The sequence below is a fragment of the Prosopis cineraria genome, unplaced genomic scaffold (genome assembly GCF_029017545.1).
Source record: "Prosopis cineraria cultivar Desert tree isolate PC_DT_omini unplaced genomic scaffold, ASM2901754v1 PC2, whole genome shotgun sequence".
Lineage (NCBI taxonomy): Eukaryota > Viridiplantae > Streptophyta > Magnoliopsida > Fabales > Fabaceae > Prosopis > Prosopis cineraria.
Window position 1 is genome coordinate 963,272 of NW_026555333.1, and position 16,991 is coordinate 980,262.

Below are 16,991 nucleotides of genomic sequence, written 5' to 3' on the forward strand. Positions count from 1 at the left end.
AAAGCGAATTGAATTAAACTTTGTCTGTTTGATTTAATTTTTTAAATTGATTTGGTTTTTAAAAAAATTAGTTGATTGGTTTGATTTAATTTAAAATTTTTTGAATTAAATCAATCAAACTAATTGAATTATGCATTTTTTATATATTAAAAAATGTGAATAAATTCTCATTTAAGTGAGTAAAAAATATCTTTCTACCATTTACAGTTGTAATATTTTTTTTATTTAATGTAATCTAATTTTTAATATCTATAATTTAGTCTTTAATGTAATAGTATTAGATTTATTAATTTTTTTATGAATTATGATATAAGATTATCATTTTTTGTTAGGCCTTCAATATAAAAAAAATTAGATAAAGAATATGTGAATAATTATATTCTATAAACCTAAATTAAAATTTATAAATTAAATATATCAATCAAATTAAATCATTATAATTTAATTTAATTTTAACTTAATTTAATCATATATTTTGATCCGATTCTATCTAATTTTTTTAGTATGATTCAATCAATTAATTTAAAAAAATTTAAATCAAACCGATCAAATGTTGACCCCTATTTCCGCCTACACACTCTGCTCGATGACTCCCGCACTTGATGAGTTGATGTGTGAAATAAAAATGGAGAAGGGTGGGATCCATTTGCAAGAGGCTTTGCTTGACCGTTGGATGAGTCTCCCGTCTCCCACTCCTTGGCGAGTACCATCAGACCAGGGTTCTCCTTTTTTTTCTCTCCCTTTTCCTCCACTTCTCCCATCTCCACCATTCAAATTTTTTTATTAAACAATTTTTTTAAATAAAAAAATTAATGAATGATGGAGATGGGGGAAGTGGAGGGAAATGAAAAAAAAGGAAGTGGAGAGACCCCACTTCCGAGTCCCATCCCTTCTCTTTTTGTGTATCACCCATGCGCCAATTAGCAGGGCCCATCCTTGATCCTATCACTCCTCTTGTCCTTTTCCCATAAATTCTCCTTTCCTTCTCCTCCTGCTCATCTCTCTCTCTCTCTCCCCCCCCCTTTTTTAAAAAAAATGAAACACTACCAGAGGATTGCGCGGAGCCCAGGCATCTCCATCGATTATTTTAATAAACTAAAAACTGTTCGAAGTCAAAGTAACAATTATTTTTTACTACCAAAATATAATTCAACATTATTTATAAATATAGGTCACTTTTTAAAAATAATCTATGTTAACTTTTTGGCAAATGTATATTCAAAATATATTTGATTATTTTCTAGAGTACAAAAGTTATCCAGATATTTTTTATTTTGTCCAACCAAAAGGTGTTACCAAACTTTAATTCACGAATCCCGAGAGCCTGCTCCCAAGATGAGTATGAGAAGTTGAGCGCCCTGCTGTGCTAGTTGTCCCCTGACTCTAATCAACCTGATAGTTTTTCTTTTTTTTTTTAATATCAACTGGTACCAAATCAGCTTGATTCTTGAAACCGGCAAATAAATACTCATGTTGGGCAAAAAAAAAAAAGGAAAATAAATACTCCTGACTATGGTTTATTACTTAATTTATTAAAGAAAATATGACCATGACATGCCTCTTCGGGGGTCACATTTTTCACGGAAGTGGGGTCTCTCCACTTCCTTTTTTTCCATTTCACTCCACTTCCCCATCCTCACCATTCATTAATTTTATCATTTAAAAAAATTATTTAATAAAAAAATTTGAATGGTGGGGATGGGGTAAGTGGAGGAAAAGGAAGGGAAAAAGTGAAGAGACCCCTGGTCCCTTTTTTCACTCCTTTTATTGTCGGCTGTAGCCATTGAGTTTATATATATATATATATATTTCTTTTTTAAAAGGAGTATCAGGATAATCTTGCTTGCCGTGCTTTGATTGTAAATTTATTTTTACTAGCCTCGTATACGGTCGTCACACTTTTTTTGTTTTAACAATCGCTAACAAAGTTATCTGTGTGTCTCTAAAAGTCTAAAACAGCCTGAATAATCAATGTACAGTGCTATAGGCTTAAAAGATAAATAAAAATTATCAGGTTAGTATATATTTAATTTTAGTACTCCTTTCTGCTAAGGTGATTGAATATTGATGAATACGTTTATTATTAACTGGAGCATAGGAAATCATTTTAAATAGTGTCAGCATTGCATTAGTCATGTAATTACAGAAAAGTGGTGGCCTTCCCCGCTGTGACCCGGCCTTTTCATTTTTTTAACAAATGCTCTTACCACTTGATGTTTTATGGCATTCGTTCACACAAACCAAACATGGCGTGACGGGAGGAATATTTCTATTATATATGCTACGTAGAATATAGATGACTCCAGATAAATTCGCAGATGACTGGCTTGCACCGCCACCTTTTAGCTTATTTGGTCTGTTTCGGGTTATGGTCGTCATCGTTGTCATTCTGAGAAGGACCCTCATATATGTTAGGGGATTTATGTTGCTTGGTCATCATTGTTACCATCAGAGTTGTCCCAAAGTCTTCAATAAGCTCAAATGATTCCTCGCGCTATCTAGGAAGTAGTGAAAACCATTCAAAAAAATTTTAAAGGGCCAAGGAAAGTCAAACAGTCTCAAAAGAAATAGTTGAGATTTGTAGTGTTTCACTCATACTTTTTGAATTCTTTTTACTTACTAATATCCTGAGTATCTTAGAAATTCAGCAAGCCCCTCCAGATTATAAACAAATTAATGATTGTCTCCTTCAACTTTGTTGTAAAAATCATGATCAGTTCTGTCATTTATTTTCTTTATACAAGTATAAAGAGTTTTTCATCATACTGCCATTCAAAAAGAATAAAAATACTAATCTCACAAAAGCATCTCAGCTCGGAATGAATTCAGAGGATCTTGCATGGCACCACATTTGATGCACAATTTATTATAGCTCGCCTTTCCTCAAATAACGTAAGGACTGAGGAGGTCAATTCAGAGCAGCGGACGTGGTGATAAGTTTATATTGCCGTGAGGGATTGGCATTGATCAAAGTACGATGCAAGATAATCAACACTTTCCTTGGTGCACAAGTCACCCCACTAAGTGAACAAGATAAAGCAGGCCAGTAAGTATGAGATCCTTTTCATAATTGCCATAAAAAAAAAAAAAAAAGCCACTTTCTCGTCTCGTGCATTTTCTATTCCCTACCTTGATCCCGGCCTCTAACCAACCTGTCTTTCTTTTCTTCATTAATGATTTTTGGGCTCACGGTGCTCTTTAAATAAGAAACGCGAGCAGGGCAAGAAATGTGAAAAGCGGAAAACGGCGCCATGATATGCAGGCTCCGTATCGACACGTGTCAGCCTACTTTTAGGGGCTTCAACCTGTTGGTTTTTGTCGTGAACCACACGCGTGAGGAACGGTCAAACATCACCGAGCTCTGTACCTGGGAAAGCTTTTTTCGTTTACCCTTTTTCCATTCCTCTTGTACAAAATATAATGGAGAATTTTATTTAAAGATCTAAAAAAAAAAGACATATTTTTTGATGGGTTGAAAGGATTTTAAAATCTCAATTCAGTTCTCAAGAATTAAATTAAAAATAATTTAAATATAAAAAAATTAAAAATATTCTCAATTTAAATAAAAAAAACATTAGCCACCATTATTAGAGTGCCACCGTTGATGATCAAAGTCTTGCCAACGGCAACCACTGGACTTTTGTCGTCGGCTCCAGCCACCAGCTGGATCACCACCGTTGATGGCTAGATAATTATGAAAAATTAAATTTTTTAAAGGTGGTTAAGGTGGATGTAGCCATTGATCCCTTAGTTCATCAATAGATTTTAAACTATCAAGCCATTTAACCCATTCAATCATATAATGTATAAAATTATATATATAATAAACTTTATTTTTAAACCACTTAATGATTACGTTACTTGTTAATCTCGTAACTTTACCTGTTAATATCTTAACGAGACTTGTTAATTACTTAACTTTCCTTGTTAATCCCATGACTCTCGCAACAAAACTAAATTACTTGTTAATCGTATAACTATACTTGTTAATATCTTAATAAGACTTATCAATTATTTAACCTTTCTTGCTAAGTCGGTGACTCCAACAACAAAACTATATTACTTGTTAATTACGTATCTGTATTTGTTAATATTTTAACAAGACTTGTTAATTACTTGAATGTACTTGTCAAATCTATGACTCTTTCAATTGAATCACATTACTTATTAATCATATAACTTTATTTGTTAATTATGCAACAATGCTTGTTAATTGCGTAGCTTGACTTGTTAATTGCACAACAAGACTTGTTTAATTATTGTTTCAAAAAAACAACTAAATTACTTGTTAATTTCTCAACAATATTTGTCAATTATATATTGTCACTCGTTAAGTAAATATGTAACTTCCATAAAAAATTTAGTTTGTCAGCCAACGAAAGCGACGATAGTCGGATCTTCCTTATCATCATTCATCAAAATAGATATTCAATTATATAAGCATGTATATATAGAAAGAGAGAAAGAGAGCAGCACCCTAAAAAAAATATAATATTAATAATTAAATTTAAAGAAATGACATGCTACATTAGGCTCTCAACAAGTATATTTTTTGTCACGAGACTTAGGAGGTTTGAAAATAAAATTTATTATACAAATAATTTTAAGGGAGTCACGAAATTAACAAGTAAAGTTACGTAATTAACAAGTCAAGCTGCATAATTAACAAGTATTGTTGCGTGATTAACAAGTAATGTAGTTCAGTTGAAAGAGTCAGGGATTTGACAAGTAAATTTAAATAATTAACAAGTTCTGTTAAAATATTAATAGATACAGTTGTGCGATTAACAAGTAATGTGTTTTGTTGTGAGAGTCACGGACTTAACAAAAAAAATTAAGTAATTAACAAGCCTTATTAAAGTATTAACAAGTATAGTTACATGACTAACAAGTAAGTTAATTTTGTTGTGAGAGTCATGAGACTAATAAAGAAAGTTAAGTAATTAACAAATCTCATTAAGATATTAACAAGTAAACTTACGCAATTAACAAGTGACGTAATAATCAAATGATTTGGAAACAAAGTTTATTTTATGTATGTATGTGTGTATATATGTATAATTTTATACATTATGTAATTGAATGAGTTGGGCGATTTAGTAGTCCAAAATCTTTTGGTTAGCCAACAGGTCAAGGATTCTACACCCACCTTGACCGCCTTTGGAGAATTTAATAATGTCAACAGTGGTCCAGCGCGGTCAAAGCTCCAGCCATGGAGGTCCAATGATTGCTGTTGACGGCAAGGTTCTAGTCACTAGGAGTGGTGCTTTGGCAACGGCGTGAGTGGTCTTTTTTTTTTTTTTATATTTGAATTGACTATATCTTCATCTTTTATATATTCAACTTATTTTCAATTCAATCCTTATGAGTTAAATTAGGGTTTTAGCATCTTTTGAAACTCACCAAAATATATGTTTCTTTCTATATCCATAAATGAAATTATTTCAAATATAAACAATTTTTTTAAAATTATATATCAATGGACTTTTTATTACGATAAAAATTATTCTGTTTTTTTGCTTCTTCTCACTTCTAGTCTCAATTACTAATATATTATATGATGACTGAGAATTATATTTACACAAATATTTATATTAGGAAATATAAAAGATAAAATGAAAATCTTTGTTACATATGTTACATTACTTATATTTTAAATTAAAATTAATTAAGAGTAAATGTTTATATTTTGGATAAAAAAAGCACTTTTTTTTTTTCGAAACCAAACTTTCATTGAAGCGGTGCGGCCACACCATTTTCCCATGGGGTAACTTACGAAATATGGTTCTTCCTGATATAGAAAGCGGGAAGGGGAGAGGTGGCAACTCTCAAAAACTATATTTAATAATATTTAAAATTGAATACAGATAAAAAAATTATCTTTATTCATAGAGTTTTTAAAAATAATAAAATATTAATAATTTTAATTTTAATTTTAAATCTAAATTTAATATTAAAAATATTGATATCTAAGATAATGATAAAATAAAAATAATAAATCTTAATTATAATGGATGAATATACTTATTTGAACATTCTTAATAGATAATTTTAATATCTTGAATAATTTTTAATTAATTATTATCTTATATTTCAGATGATGCTTTCAAAACTTTTGTTTCTGCCATTCTGGAGGAACAAATTAAAACACTACTCCTATAAACACAATGTCTGTCACACGCTAGCAGAAATTGTTTCCGTACTTTCTAGCTAAAATACATATATTTGCCTCGCATTACACCATAAAACTTGCTGTAGCTTTCTGCCATGAATGTTAAAAAATTAACCAAGACGAGAAAAAAAAAGAAAACATATGTTACTGGTGAAAATGAAAAAAAGAATTTCAATTGAAGAGCGGGTGAAAATACGGGAAGTCGAGAAGGATCAGAGAATGGATCGACAACCTGAGAGACGAACTGATGAACCATGGGGTGCCAATGCAAATCCTCGTAATCCACGTAACGTTCCAAAGTAAAAGATTAAGACTGGAGTTTTTTCCCCCCCAAATACGTATCCTCCTTTTGCAAATAAAAAAGCAAAATAATATATATATATATATATATATATTTAATCATGCCTGTAGAATTTCTGCACTCTCTCTCTCTACTGAACTGTTTTCGTGTCCATACAGTCTAGCTTTGCTTTTCCCTTTTTCATTTTTTATCCAAGATTTATTGTTTGGGTCTGATTCTTTGCTCACAGTTTAAAGCTGCAGAGGAATCGGAGTGTACTAAAGAGTGTAGGGTGAGATAGGAGCATGCACGCTATTTGCTGTTGGAAACGAAGAGAAGAGAGAGAACAGGGGCAAGAGGGCTTTGGTAATGGTGCTTTTGCTTCAGAGAGAAGAAGGAAAGGATGGGATGAGAGTTTTCATCGAAAGGTCAGTTTCTTTTCAAGATAGAAACAAGTACTCTACTCTATAATACGCCCCATCCGTGCTTCGGTCCGCGTGCGTTGATGCAAAACCATGGGTTTTGGTATTGCCGAGCCCCACTCTAAGATTTTCAGACCTCCTTTTGCAGGTTTTGTTCCTTCATTTTGTGCTCTGCTTTTTTGGCTTTTGCTTGCATTCTTTTGTTTTCTCCAACAATGTGATTCTTTCTCAAGAAACGTGGGATCACTTGATGTGCTATTTTCCAACCGGGATCAATGAAATCTTGTTTGGTGGACTATGCAGGTTTTGAATCCAAGACGTAGAAACATGGACTCTTCTGGTTTACGTTGAAGTGGAGAGCGATGGCTTTCGTCGAAGATAAGATTAAAACCGGGGGGTTAATTGTGGGGGGTCAATCTCTTGCTGCTGAGATGAAGATGTTGAAGGAAATGCATGATCAATCTGGTTTGTTGCATTGCCACCATTTTCTTTTTCAATTCCGCGTTTATATTTTATAGCTCCAAATTGCTTTGAACCTACCGAGCATGATTTTCAAGTTAAAAATCTTATAATATATTATAGTTGCATTTATAATATAGCTCTAATAGGCGTGGTGAAGACTTTCGCACCTTCTGGCCTTTTTTCAAGGCTAAATTTTCAATGCTGGCATTTTGCATTTCATTCTGCTGATTTCAGGGGTCCGAAAGAGTATAAATTCCGAGTTATGGCATGCTTGCGCTGGTCCACTCGTTAGCTTGCCCCAGGTGGGGAGTCTGGTGTTTTACTTCCCTCAGGGACACAGTGAACAGGTAAATCTAGTACTCATACCGGTTCTTAATCTTCTCCGCAGGTTTGATATCCATTTGAGTATTGCGTTTTAACATTGGAACATTGCAGTTTCCAGTTACTTTTTTTTTTCATACGGAAAGAAAAATGTTGATAAGTGAGGCTGTTTCCAAAGGTGCAGTGAAGTTACTAGTTTAATATGCTCCTTCTGTGCATTCAACTTGGGTAGTCTTGCAAAATGCTTGGGTTCTGTCTATCAACCGACCATCGGCGCTGAAAGATAACTCGTTCATTTCTGGATTAGTAATGAACATTCAAGTGAAGAGAAGGGTAGTTCGGTTCAAATGTTATTAGATCTAAAATCTAAAATTGTTTAACCTTTTGGAACTCATCCAAAAGAACGGATGAATGGGAATTTACTGTTTACTGAGCAATATTTTCGTTTACCTTTGTCTGATGCAACTTCATATCACCGAACACTCTTTGGATTCTGGAAACCGTATACGGTGCGTTTTGCATGGAACTACCATTAAATTATCCCTAACTTCACTGTGTGTATATATATATATACACTTTGAAAAAGGGGTGAGACATCTGGACATATACCTTGTTTTAAATTTGAGAGTTTCCCAGTCTTTCATTTTAATTTTAGTAGCATGTAAGTTTTGCATGCCCAGCTTCGTTTCTGAGGTTGATACGTACAGCAGAAGCGACAAGCTAACTTGAAAATTGACTTTTGCGGTGATTGTCGGAAAGCTTCTGGCCAGAGTTTTCTCTAATTTGTCAATTAGCATTGATCTATTAAAAGCATGGTGACCTTAATTTTTTGTTAATTTAGCTTATATCTGAACAGGTGGCAGCGTCCACTAGAAGAACAGCAACCTCACAGATTCCAAACTATCCGAATCTTCAATCTCAGTTGCTTTGCCAAGTTCAAAATGTTACACTTCATGTGAGCGTCCGGGCTAATTGAGTACATCTTGAATTTGTCTTCAAGTTCGCAGTTCAGATTATGCGTAATCCTTATTAAAACTTTCATCGTTTTGCTGTATTCTAATATAGGCAGATAAAGACACGGACGAAATCTACGCTCAAATGAGTCTCCAACCATTGAATTCTGTAAGCTTGCGTACCCACGAAGTCCCAGATTTCCAACTTGTTACTGTTAGGGACGGAAGGGTTTTGATATTTGGACGTTCTTCTTAGTTTGAAACTCATCATTTGTCAGGAAAAAGATGTCTTTCCTATATCTGATTTTGGGATGAAGCCTAGCAAACATCCAAGTGAATTTTTCTGCAAAACTTTGACCGCTAGTGATACAAGCACGCACGGTGGTTTTTCTGTACCTCGCAGGGCTGCAGAAAAGCTCTTTCCCCCATTGGTACGCTTATAACAAGTTCTTCGTCGGAAGTTATCTTTGCCTGTCTATGTTCAGGATAATAAAATCTACCTTTCAACTGATGTATTTATTTTTCAGGATTACACCATTCAACCCCCGACACAAGAACTCGTTGTCCGAGACTTGCATGATAATACCTGGACATTCCGACATATATACCGAGGTGAGAATGCCTTTGATCTTCAAGTTCCCGTTGCTTAAGTTGGAGATTTGGACGAGTTATGTAGTTTCGCATTCTTCATGCAGGTCAGCCGAAGAGACATCTCCTAACAACAGGATGGAGTTTATTTGTTGGCTCAAAGAGGCTTAAAGCAGGCGACGCTGTTCTTTTTATCAGGTAAGTAGTGGTCGCAATCTATATGTAGCTAAAAAAATAAACTGAGCACGATTTTCATTTCACCAAGGAAAAAGTCAGAGTAGTTACTCTGCGTGCGTTGCTGGCTAAATGTTCTATGGATTGTTTGAGTGTAGCGTTTCATTGTGAGTTTCTTATCATTAAAAGTAAATGCAGCATCTTAATAAATGACTAATATCATATCCAGCCAGGCAGAATGATCTTTGTGCAAATGTAAGAATGCAAAATTCATGTAAAGAGGAGTCTCTATTCTCCATGAAGCAGTCTTTGTGCACACAATTTTCTACTAAACTTAAAATGTTCTAAGGTCACGAAAGTAAATTATACTTTTGTGTGGTTAACAGGGACGAAAAATCACAACTGCTAGTTGGTGTTAGGCGTGCAAATCGTCAACAATCAACATTGCCGTCATCTGTCCTTTCCGCTGATAGCATGCATATTGGTGTGCTAGCTGCTGCAGCTCATGCTGCTGCTAATCAGAGCCCATTTACTGTTTTCTACAACCCAAGGTATATTTAAGTTGTTGTATGACCTGTGTATTAGTCTAGCGTTTATATTTAGTTCAAGTACGTCGTCTTGGATGATTTCATTTAAGTGTAGTGTATCCTTATTTGTAGGGCATGCCCGTCAGAATTTGTTATTCCGCTGGCTAAATACAGAAAAGCTGTATATGGTACCCAGCTCTCAGTTGGCATGAGATTCGGTATGATGTTTGAGACAGAGGAATCGGGTAAGCGCAGGTAATTTGTTGATCGACTGAAGAATATCATGGCATGTAGAATATTCTCTGCTTTTGTTCAATAATATTAACCAACGCACTAAAGTATACTTGCTTATTGCCATCTACTTTTGATATGGTAGATGTTAAGAATGCAGAAAGATGTTAAGACTTCTCATTCTTTCTATAGATATATGGGCACTATAGTTGGCATCAGTGACTTGGATCCTTTGAGGTGGCCTGGTTCTAAGTGGAGAAATATTCAGGTGAATTTGGCAGCTTGCTACTCCTTGAAAAGCATTTCCATCTGCATTTATTTTATGTTTTAAAATTATAATTCTGAAGAACAGTTGTCCTGCTTTACTTAGTCGGTCATAAATCATTAATTTTCAACTAAACAGGTGGAGTGGGATGAGCCTGGGTGTAGCGATAAGCAGAATAGAGTTAGTGCTTGGGAAATTGAGACTCCTGAAAGTCTTTTTATCTTTCCTTCTTTGACTTCGAGTCTGAAACGACCATTTCAATCTGGATCTTTTGGTAAGCTTGTTTAACTCTCTCTTTCATCGACATGTAAGGCTTCTAATTAATGACAAAATATGCTGTTTGTTACAGAAAATGAGTGGGGGACTTTGTTGAGAAGGCCTTTTATACAAGTTCCTGAAAATGCAAACTTGGAGCTCCCAAACTCTTTGCAAAATCTATACATGGAACACCTGATGAAAGTTCTTTTCAAACCTCAACTGGTGAACAATCCTGGAGCCTTTTCATCAGTCATGCAGCAAGAATCTGCTGCCAAGAGTGATCTCTCTCAAGATTTGAAGAATACGCTGGCGACAGATAGTCAAAAAGCTCGTCTTGTATGCTCAGGGAGCGCACCGCCAAAAAGTCTGGATCCTTCTCTATCTCTCCCTGACCAATCTAATGCCCTCAACTTGCATTCCCTGTTGAGAAGTGATCAACCTGGGAAATTGCATCCTCTGCCTAAAATTGAGAATGCTCAATCTTCTGGTGCAGTTTCTGCAAAGACTAAATTAGAATCTGTGGACTTAACTAATCATATTATTGACTGTCCTTCAATAGAAGGATGCAATATGGAAAAAGTGGCGGCAAACCCTATGAACCCACCGGGCCATGCGAGTCAAATGGCATTGCTTAATCAAAACCAGGGTCCATGGCCCGTACAGCCACAGTTAGAATCAACAATATCTCCTTCGCAACTTGTTGATATTCCTCAATCTGATTATGCTCTTTTAAATGGCCTGCTTCCTCAGGCAGATGTTGATGAATGGATGTTGTATTCCTCCTGCCAATCTTTTCCTGGAGTAAGCAGATCAACTGGGCCTTTGCAAGAACAGTCTGCCCTTCTTCCCCAAGCAGTTAATACCCCTTTACCCTCCATGAGCCAAGAAATGTGGGATCATTATCTCAAGAATTTGAAGTCGTTTTCTCAAGCTGACCAATTAACACCCGTCCCTCAGCAAGGGTTGCCGAACTTTAATAGTATATCTAATTCAAACAATCCGAGGGACCTATCAGCTGAGAGCAATAATCAAAGCGGGGTGTGTAGTAGTGTCAATGTTGATGCTAGTAACGGTGCAAGTACTATGGTTGATCCTTCTACTTCGAGTACCATTTTGGATGAGTTTTGCGTGTTGAAGGATGGGGAGTTCCAGAACCCATCGGATTGCATGGTGGCCAACATAAGTTCAAGCCAGGACGTCCAGTCGCAGATAACCTCCGCAAGTCTGGCAGAGTCGCATGCTTTTCCTCTGCAAGACATACCTGACAACTCAGGCGGTGGTGTATCCTCAAGCCACGTTGATTTTGATGAAAGCAGCTTTTTGCAAAATAACTCCTGGCCGCAAGTTGCTGCACCCATGCGAACCTACACCAAGGTTTGTGGTGAAGAACTACTAATTTGGATTTATTCCACAAGATCTTGTGGTATGATGGTTTGTGTTCTTGGCCGACAGGTTCAAAAGGCTGGGTCCGTGGGAAGATCATTAGATGTTACCACTTTTAAGAACTACGAGGAACTGATCTCCGCAATTGAACGGATGTTTGGACTTGAGGGTTTGCTGAACGACACCAAGGGTTCAGGATGGAAATTGGTTTATGTAGATTATGAGAACGATGTTCTGCTTGTTGGGGATGATCCCTGGGAGTAAGTTACTTAAGCTCTTAACAATGCAGTGTGTGATCTTGGCCTTTTATGTTGAAGTTTCAATATTTGATTAGTTTCCCTGTCCTTCATTGCTTCTGCGAAGCAGTTAAAGTTCTAAATTTTGGTGATTAAATGTGTGGCACAGGGAATTCGTGGGATGTGTCCGCTGCATCAGGATTTTATCTCCCGTGGAAGTAAAACAGATGAGCGAGGAGGGAATGATGCTTTTGAACAGTGCTGCTGTGCAACATTTCAATGGACCCGTGTCAGGTGGCTGTCCTTAGGACCACTATGCCAAATTTTGAAAATTTGCATCTGACTGACTTTGTCGTTCCTAGTCTCTCAGGTAGAGCCATTTCTTCTGGGTGTATTCTTGTATTAGCTTCTCATTTATGAAGGTGACAATGTCTTCAAGGTTATTCATATGGTTTGTGTCGATTGTTGTATGAAGAAATATATATATACTTTTTTGAATCAAAAGCTCAAATTCATTCGCGACAATGAAAAAAGAGCAGTATGGTCTATTATGGAAAGGATTAGACAAGATTGGATTTTGGTATAACCTGAAGTTTGATCTCTTATGGAAAGAATTGGGTTCGATTTAACTTAGTTGTAACTCAAAGATTAATAACATTGGACTTGGTTCAAAGAACTAGGTGAACGGTCTTGATAGTTCAATAATCACTTGGCTCTTTTTTCCTTTTATGAGATGCAACAATATGTTTCATTTAAATTTGATTAAGATAATAAAAATATTTATAATTGTAAAAAATTCATAACAATCTTCAACAACAACAATGATAGTAAATATTCTAGTTACAATTTAAATAATTTAATTTCATAACTTCAACAACATTGTTCAACAAATTTTAACATGTTTAATCTACATCACAATAACAATTTAGATACAAACTAAATTAAATTATATTAAATAAAATGGTGAAATGTAAATGAAAGAAATACTACGTTCAAATTTCAAACTATTTAAATATATTAAAATTAATTAAAATTATAGTAAACTAATTTTATATGATTGGATCAAGTGGTTTGAAAGTTTAGTCTCCTGTCTTGTCCAACCTAAGAAATTTGTGTGGTCTTCTTGGTCTCTTTAGTTATTTGGACCAATTTTTTTTTTTATTGAATTAGACTATTGAATTTGTTTAGGTTGAATAAGACAATTGGACTTTTGCAAAGCCTTACAGAGTCAATCATCATTCATACACACACATTTGGAGTGATACATGGCTGAATGGAAAAGGTGTTAAGAATCTAAGATTTCAAATAAATAACTATTCATTAGGGATTCAGTAAAATGGGTAATTATATAAATAGAAGAGCAGTAATTACAGGCCACCACAGGTTTAAGGCATGGTCAGTAGGAAGACCTATTGTCCACAAAAACTCCATTTTATATTTTTTTTAATTTAACAAGTTTGATACCAGGGATTTATAAAAACTTGTATAATGTGTAGTTCAGCATAGAGATGATTTTAGAGGAAGGTTTTCCCTCCATTTTGATGCGTCTATTTTATATATCTATATAATCCCCGCGTTTCCGCTTTAAATTATGTTAAAATATGTTGAAATTGGATTTTAATCGCTAGTTTTTGGCTAGTTTGATGTGTTGTGGTTTTATGGGGCCTTTTCCAAGCATTTGATGGATTTTGGATAAAAAATAAGAACACATATACGGATGGATTTGCTTATAAAAATTCCCTACCCCAGAGTATATGAATGTGGAAATAAATGAAGAATCTCTTTTTAGGCATCCAATAAATTTCTGCTCGTTTGTGCAGGCAATGACCGTACGATACTCTTGAAATGTTTGCCATAAAGAAGTTTTAAGATAAATAAGGAGTAAATTTTACAGCTCGAAATTATTATTAGTATAATCTACACCAAGCTGTACTTAGCCACTCATTTCTCATATCCATATTATATGATTGCGGATCATGCAGCTTGGCAAATGTGTAATCAAAGCAGTGACATTAAATAGTTCTTGCTTGAGTCAAGAGGTTTTTATATAGATAATGGATATGAATTCTTAAAAAAGATCTTTTTGCATGCAAAGAAAGCAATTATTTTTTTAAGTAATTCTCAATCATTCTTTCTTTTGCAATAACAATAAATAAAAGTCAATATCAATTCTTATATAACGTTGGTCTTTATATGTCAAGATCAGTTTTCATATATAACAACCTCTATATGTTGCAATTTCCAGAGTTAGACGTATGAATGGGTTGGAAATGTTGATTTATAACATTGATAAACAACCCAAAATAACCATTATCAATATGGTCTTTTATAAGATCTTCCAAAATTTCTAAGTTACAAATGCATAATTTTTTTTTTTAGATTTGTTTTTGAATTGTTTATGTAGTGAAGAATGACATTCTCATTAAACATTTTTTGCCAGATATAATAGTTTTTGTTAAACAATATTTCATTTCCTTCCTGACCACCTGTTACATATTATGATTATATTTATCTAAACTATACTATCATTACTTAAATTTGTATCTTTTGAATTGATCATGGGTTGTGGCTAGTTGGCAAGAGAAGCAAAAAAGAAGGTATGATTCAGGCCGAGAGAAGTGAATTAGGCATTCTTATGATCCCGTCCTGCGGCTCCAAGCACTCCACCACAATAATCACTCAGATAGGGAAACAGTTCGTTGGTTGCAATGCAAGAGACTAAAAGCAACAAGATCAGACCAAAAAATGCCATTCATTTTCCCATAACAACTTAATTTAGCTAGAAAATAGGCAAGTACCCAAATACAGAATAAAGCTGTAAAACAGAACTGAGAATACAGGACACTTGGGGTTACGATAGGCCCTGAGACAAGAGAAACAAATAGCGCACTTATTTTGCTTGTATGATCTTAACACATTGCGTGCGAAAGAGAGCCAGCAAAAGCAAAGAGTTGTTTCGTCTTGCTGTTTGTTGTTGTTGTTGTTGTATAAGCTGCTCCTATACTTTACACTCTTACAGGCTTCTGAAGCACAGCAGATAAGACTTCGGATTTGCCTGATCCAACACTGTCAACCTTCTCTCCCACGACCCATTTCAACTTCTTATATCCAAAACGTTCAATTAAACGAGTTAAGGCCCTTTTCTTCTCATCAGTGGCACAGTAAAAGTTATCCAGCCAAAACAATCCGCCAGCACGCAAAATTCGATCAATGTCAAACATTAAAAACTCCAGTTTTTCAGGCTTCCCTCCAACATCCAAGGCACTCGACGCATGAACCAGATCAAACAGATTGTCATAGAATGGGAACCTATGAGCCAAGCTTAGGAACAGGGGAAAAAGCCCTCTCGCAGCAATGAATTCGCTGAATGGCGCATCTATATTCAGAGTGCTGGTAATCACGGTGACGTTCCTGTCGGCCATTCTAGCTGCGAAGGATCCGGACCCACCTCCAATGTCAAGACCTATTCTAATTCCTCCACTCCCCAATGCTAACACGTCGTCAATGACAAAATCATTCTTGCCTCTAGCCTTCACATATCTCTGATTCTCGTAGCCATTGACCAAATCAAAGCAGCCGGTGCAATCTCTACCCAATTTCTTACCATTCAAACATTCAAAATTCTTACAACCCAGGCCACTCCAGTTAACAGTCTTATTACCCACAGGTTTCCAAAGGGAAGTGGGAAAAGGATAAAGACCTACCTTAGGAACAGATTTGGCAAGGCACCTCCTTCTCGGTAAAGGCTCACATCCGCGCAAGATCAGTTTCTGCGCTGAACTCCAATCATCAGGGCAAGGTCCAGCAATCTTGTAATTCATGTATTGCGACAATAAATCCGCTGATTTCTCACAGGAATGACCGACAGAGGCGACCATTTCAGTGATCCCAGTTCTCGAATCTTTGCCCAGAGGGAGCTGGTGGTGCTGCAGATAGAGCTTAAGCTCGCTAGCTATATTTGGTCTGGAAAGGTCAACATTTTCATAGCCAAGAAGCTCCTTCTCCATCTGGACCAATTTTTTCTGAGAGGAATCGATCTCTCTCAGTATCAGAGAGACCTGTTCAGAAATGAGAGAGAAGTTCTTTTGAGTATGGAGAAGCAGGTGGTTGCGATGGTGTCTCGGGGAAGCAGTAAAAGCATAAAGGGCAAAGAGATTGGTGGTGATAACACACAAGATCATGAGAATGTTGACTGCCGAAGAACAAAAAGTGGCTCTTTTAAATCTGGCAGTACCGTCTCCTACTTTAAGAGAAACAGAACCCATCTTGGGGCGAGTCTCGTACCCACTCACACACAGACCAGAGATGGAGAAGGCAGCGAGATGTGAGATTGGTAGTAGGAAGTAGAAACAGATCGGCTCCTTCCGGAATTAAATGCTCCTTGCTCCTTCAGTGCCAAGTGCTGAGATAGTAAAGAGACGCTGTCTCCCTGCCGCTTACCCATAGCCGTTCAGATCTTCATTTTCACGGATCCGATTCATTATTTATTTATTTATTTATTTATTTATTTATTTATTATTATTGTAATAGTAATCTTACTTCGTCATTAACCGTTCTATTATCTCCTTTTGCCTCACCCGATGTCCGAGTTTCTGTCCTCTGTGGTGGGTTTGGATTTCAATTACAAAAATTGAATATCAAAACGTCATGATATTTTAATAATATTTTTGAAATTATTTCGATAAAATTAAAAATGCTTTGATCATTTTTTAGAATCAA

The 16,991-nt window shown here is 35.5% G+C and overlaps 2 protein-coding genes across 2 annotated transcripts; one reads left to right on the plus strand and one right to left on the minus strand.

Moving 5' to 3' along the window:
- The first annotated feature begins 6,618 nt into the window (after positions 1 to 6,618).
- On the plus strand, positions 6,619 to 12,898 carry LOC129299897 (auxin response factor 5). Its single transcript, XM_054938376.1, has 15 exons — positions 6,619 to 7,022; positions 7,178 to 7,339; positions 7,571 to 7,683; positions 8,514 to 8,612; positions 8,723 to 8,779; positions 8,889 to 9,041; positions 9,138 to 9,222; positions 9,306 to 9,396; positions 9,759 to 9,923; positions 10,032 to 10,154; positions 10,323 to 10,398; positions 10,534 to 10,669; positions 10,745 to 12,027; positions 12,106 to 12,296; positions 12,442 to 12,898. The coding sequence occupies exons 2-15, from the start codon at positions 7,237 to 7,239 to the stop codon at positions 12,578 to 12,580; spliced, it is 2,814 nt and encodes a 937-aa protein (XP_054794351.1). The 5' UTR covers positions 6,619 to 7,022; positions 7,178 to 7,236; the 3' UTR covers positions 12,581 to 12,898.
- A 2,093-nt stretch (positions 12,899 to 14,991) lies between these two features.
- Positions 14,992 to 16,718, minus strand: LOC129303362 (probable methyltransferase At1g29790). Its single transcript, XM_054942639.1, has one exon. It carries the CDS (start codon positions 16,535 to 16,537, stop codon positions 15,278 to 15,280), a length of 1,260 nt encoding a protein of 419 aa, XP_054798614.1. The 5' UTR covers positions 16,538 to 16,718; the 3' UTR covers positions 14,992 to 15,277.
- Positions 16,719 to 16,991: the final 273 nt, after the last annotated feature.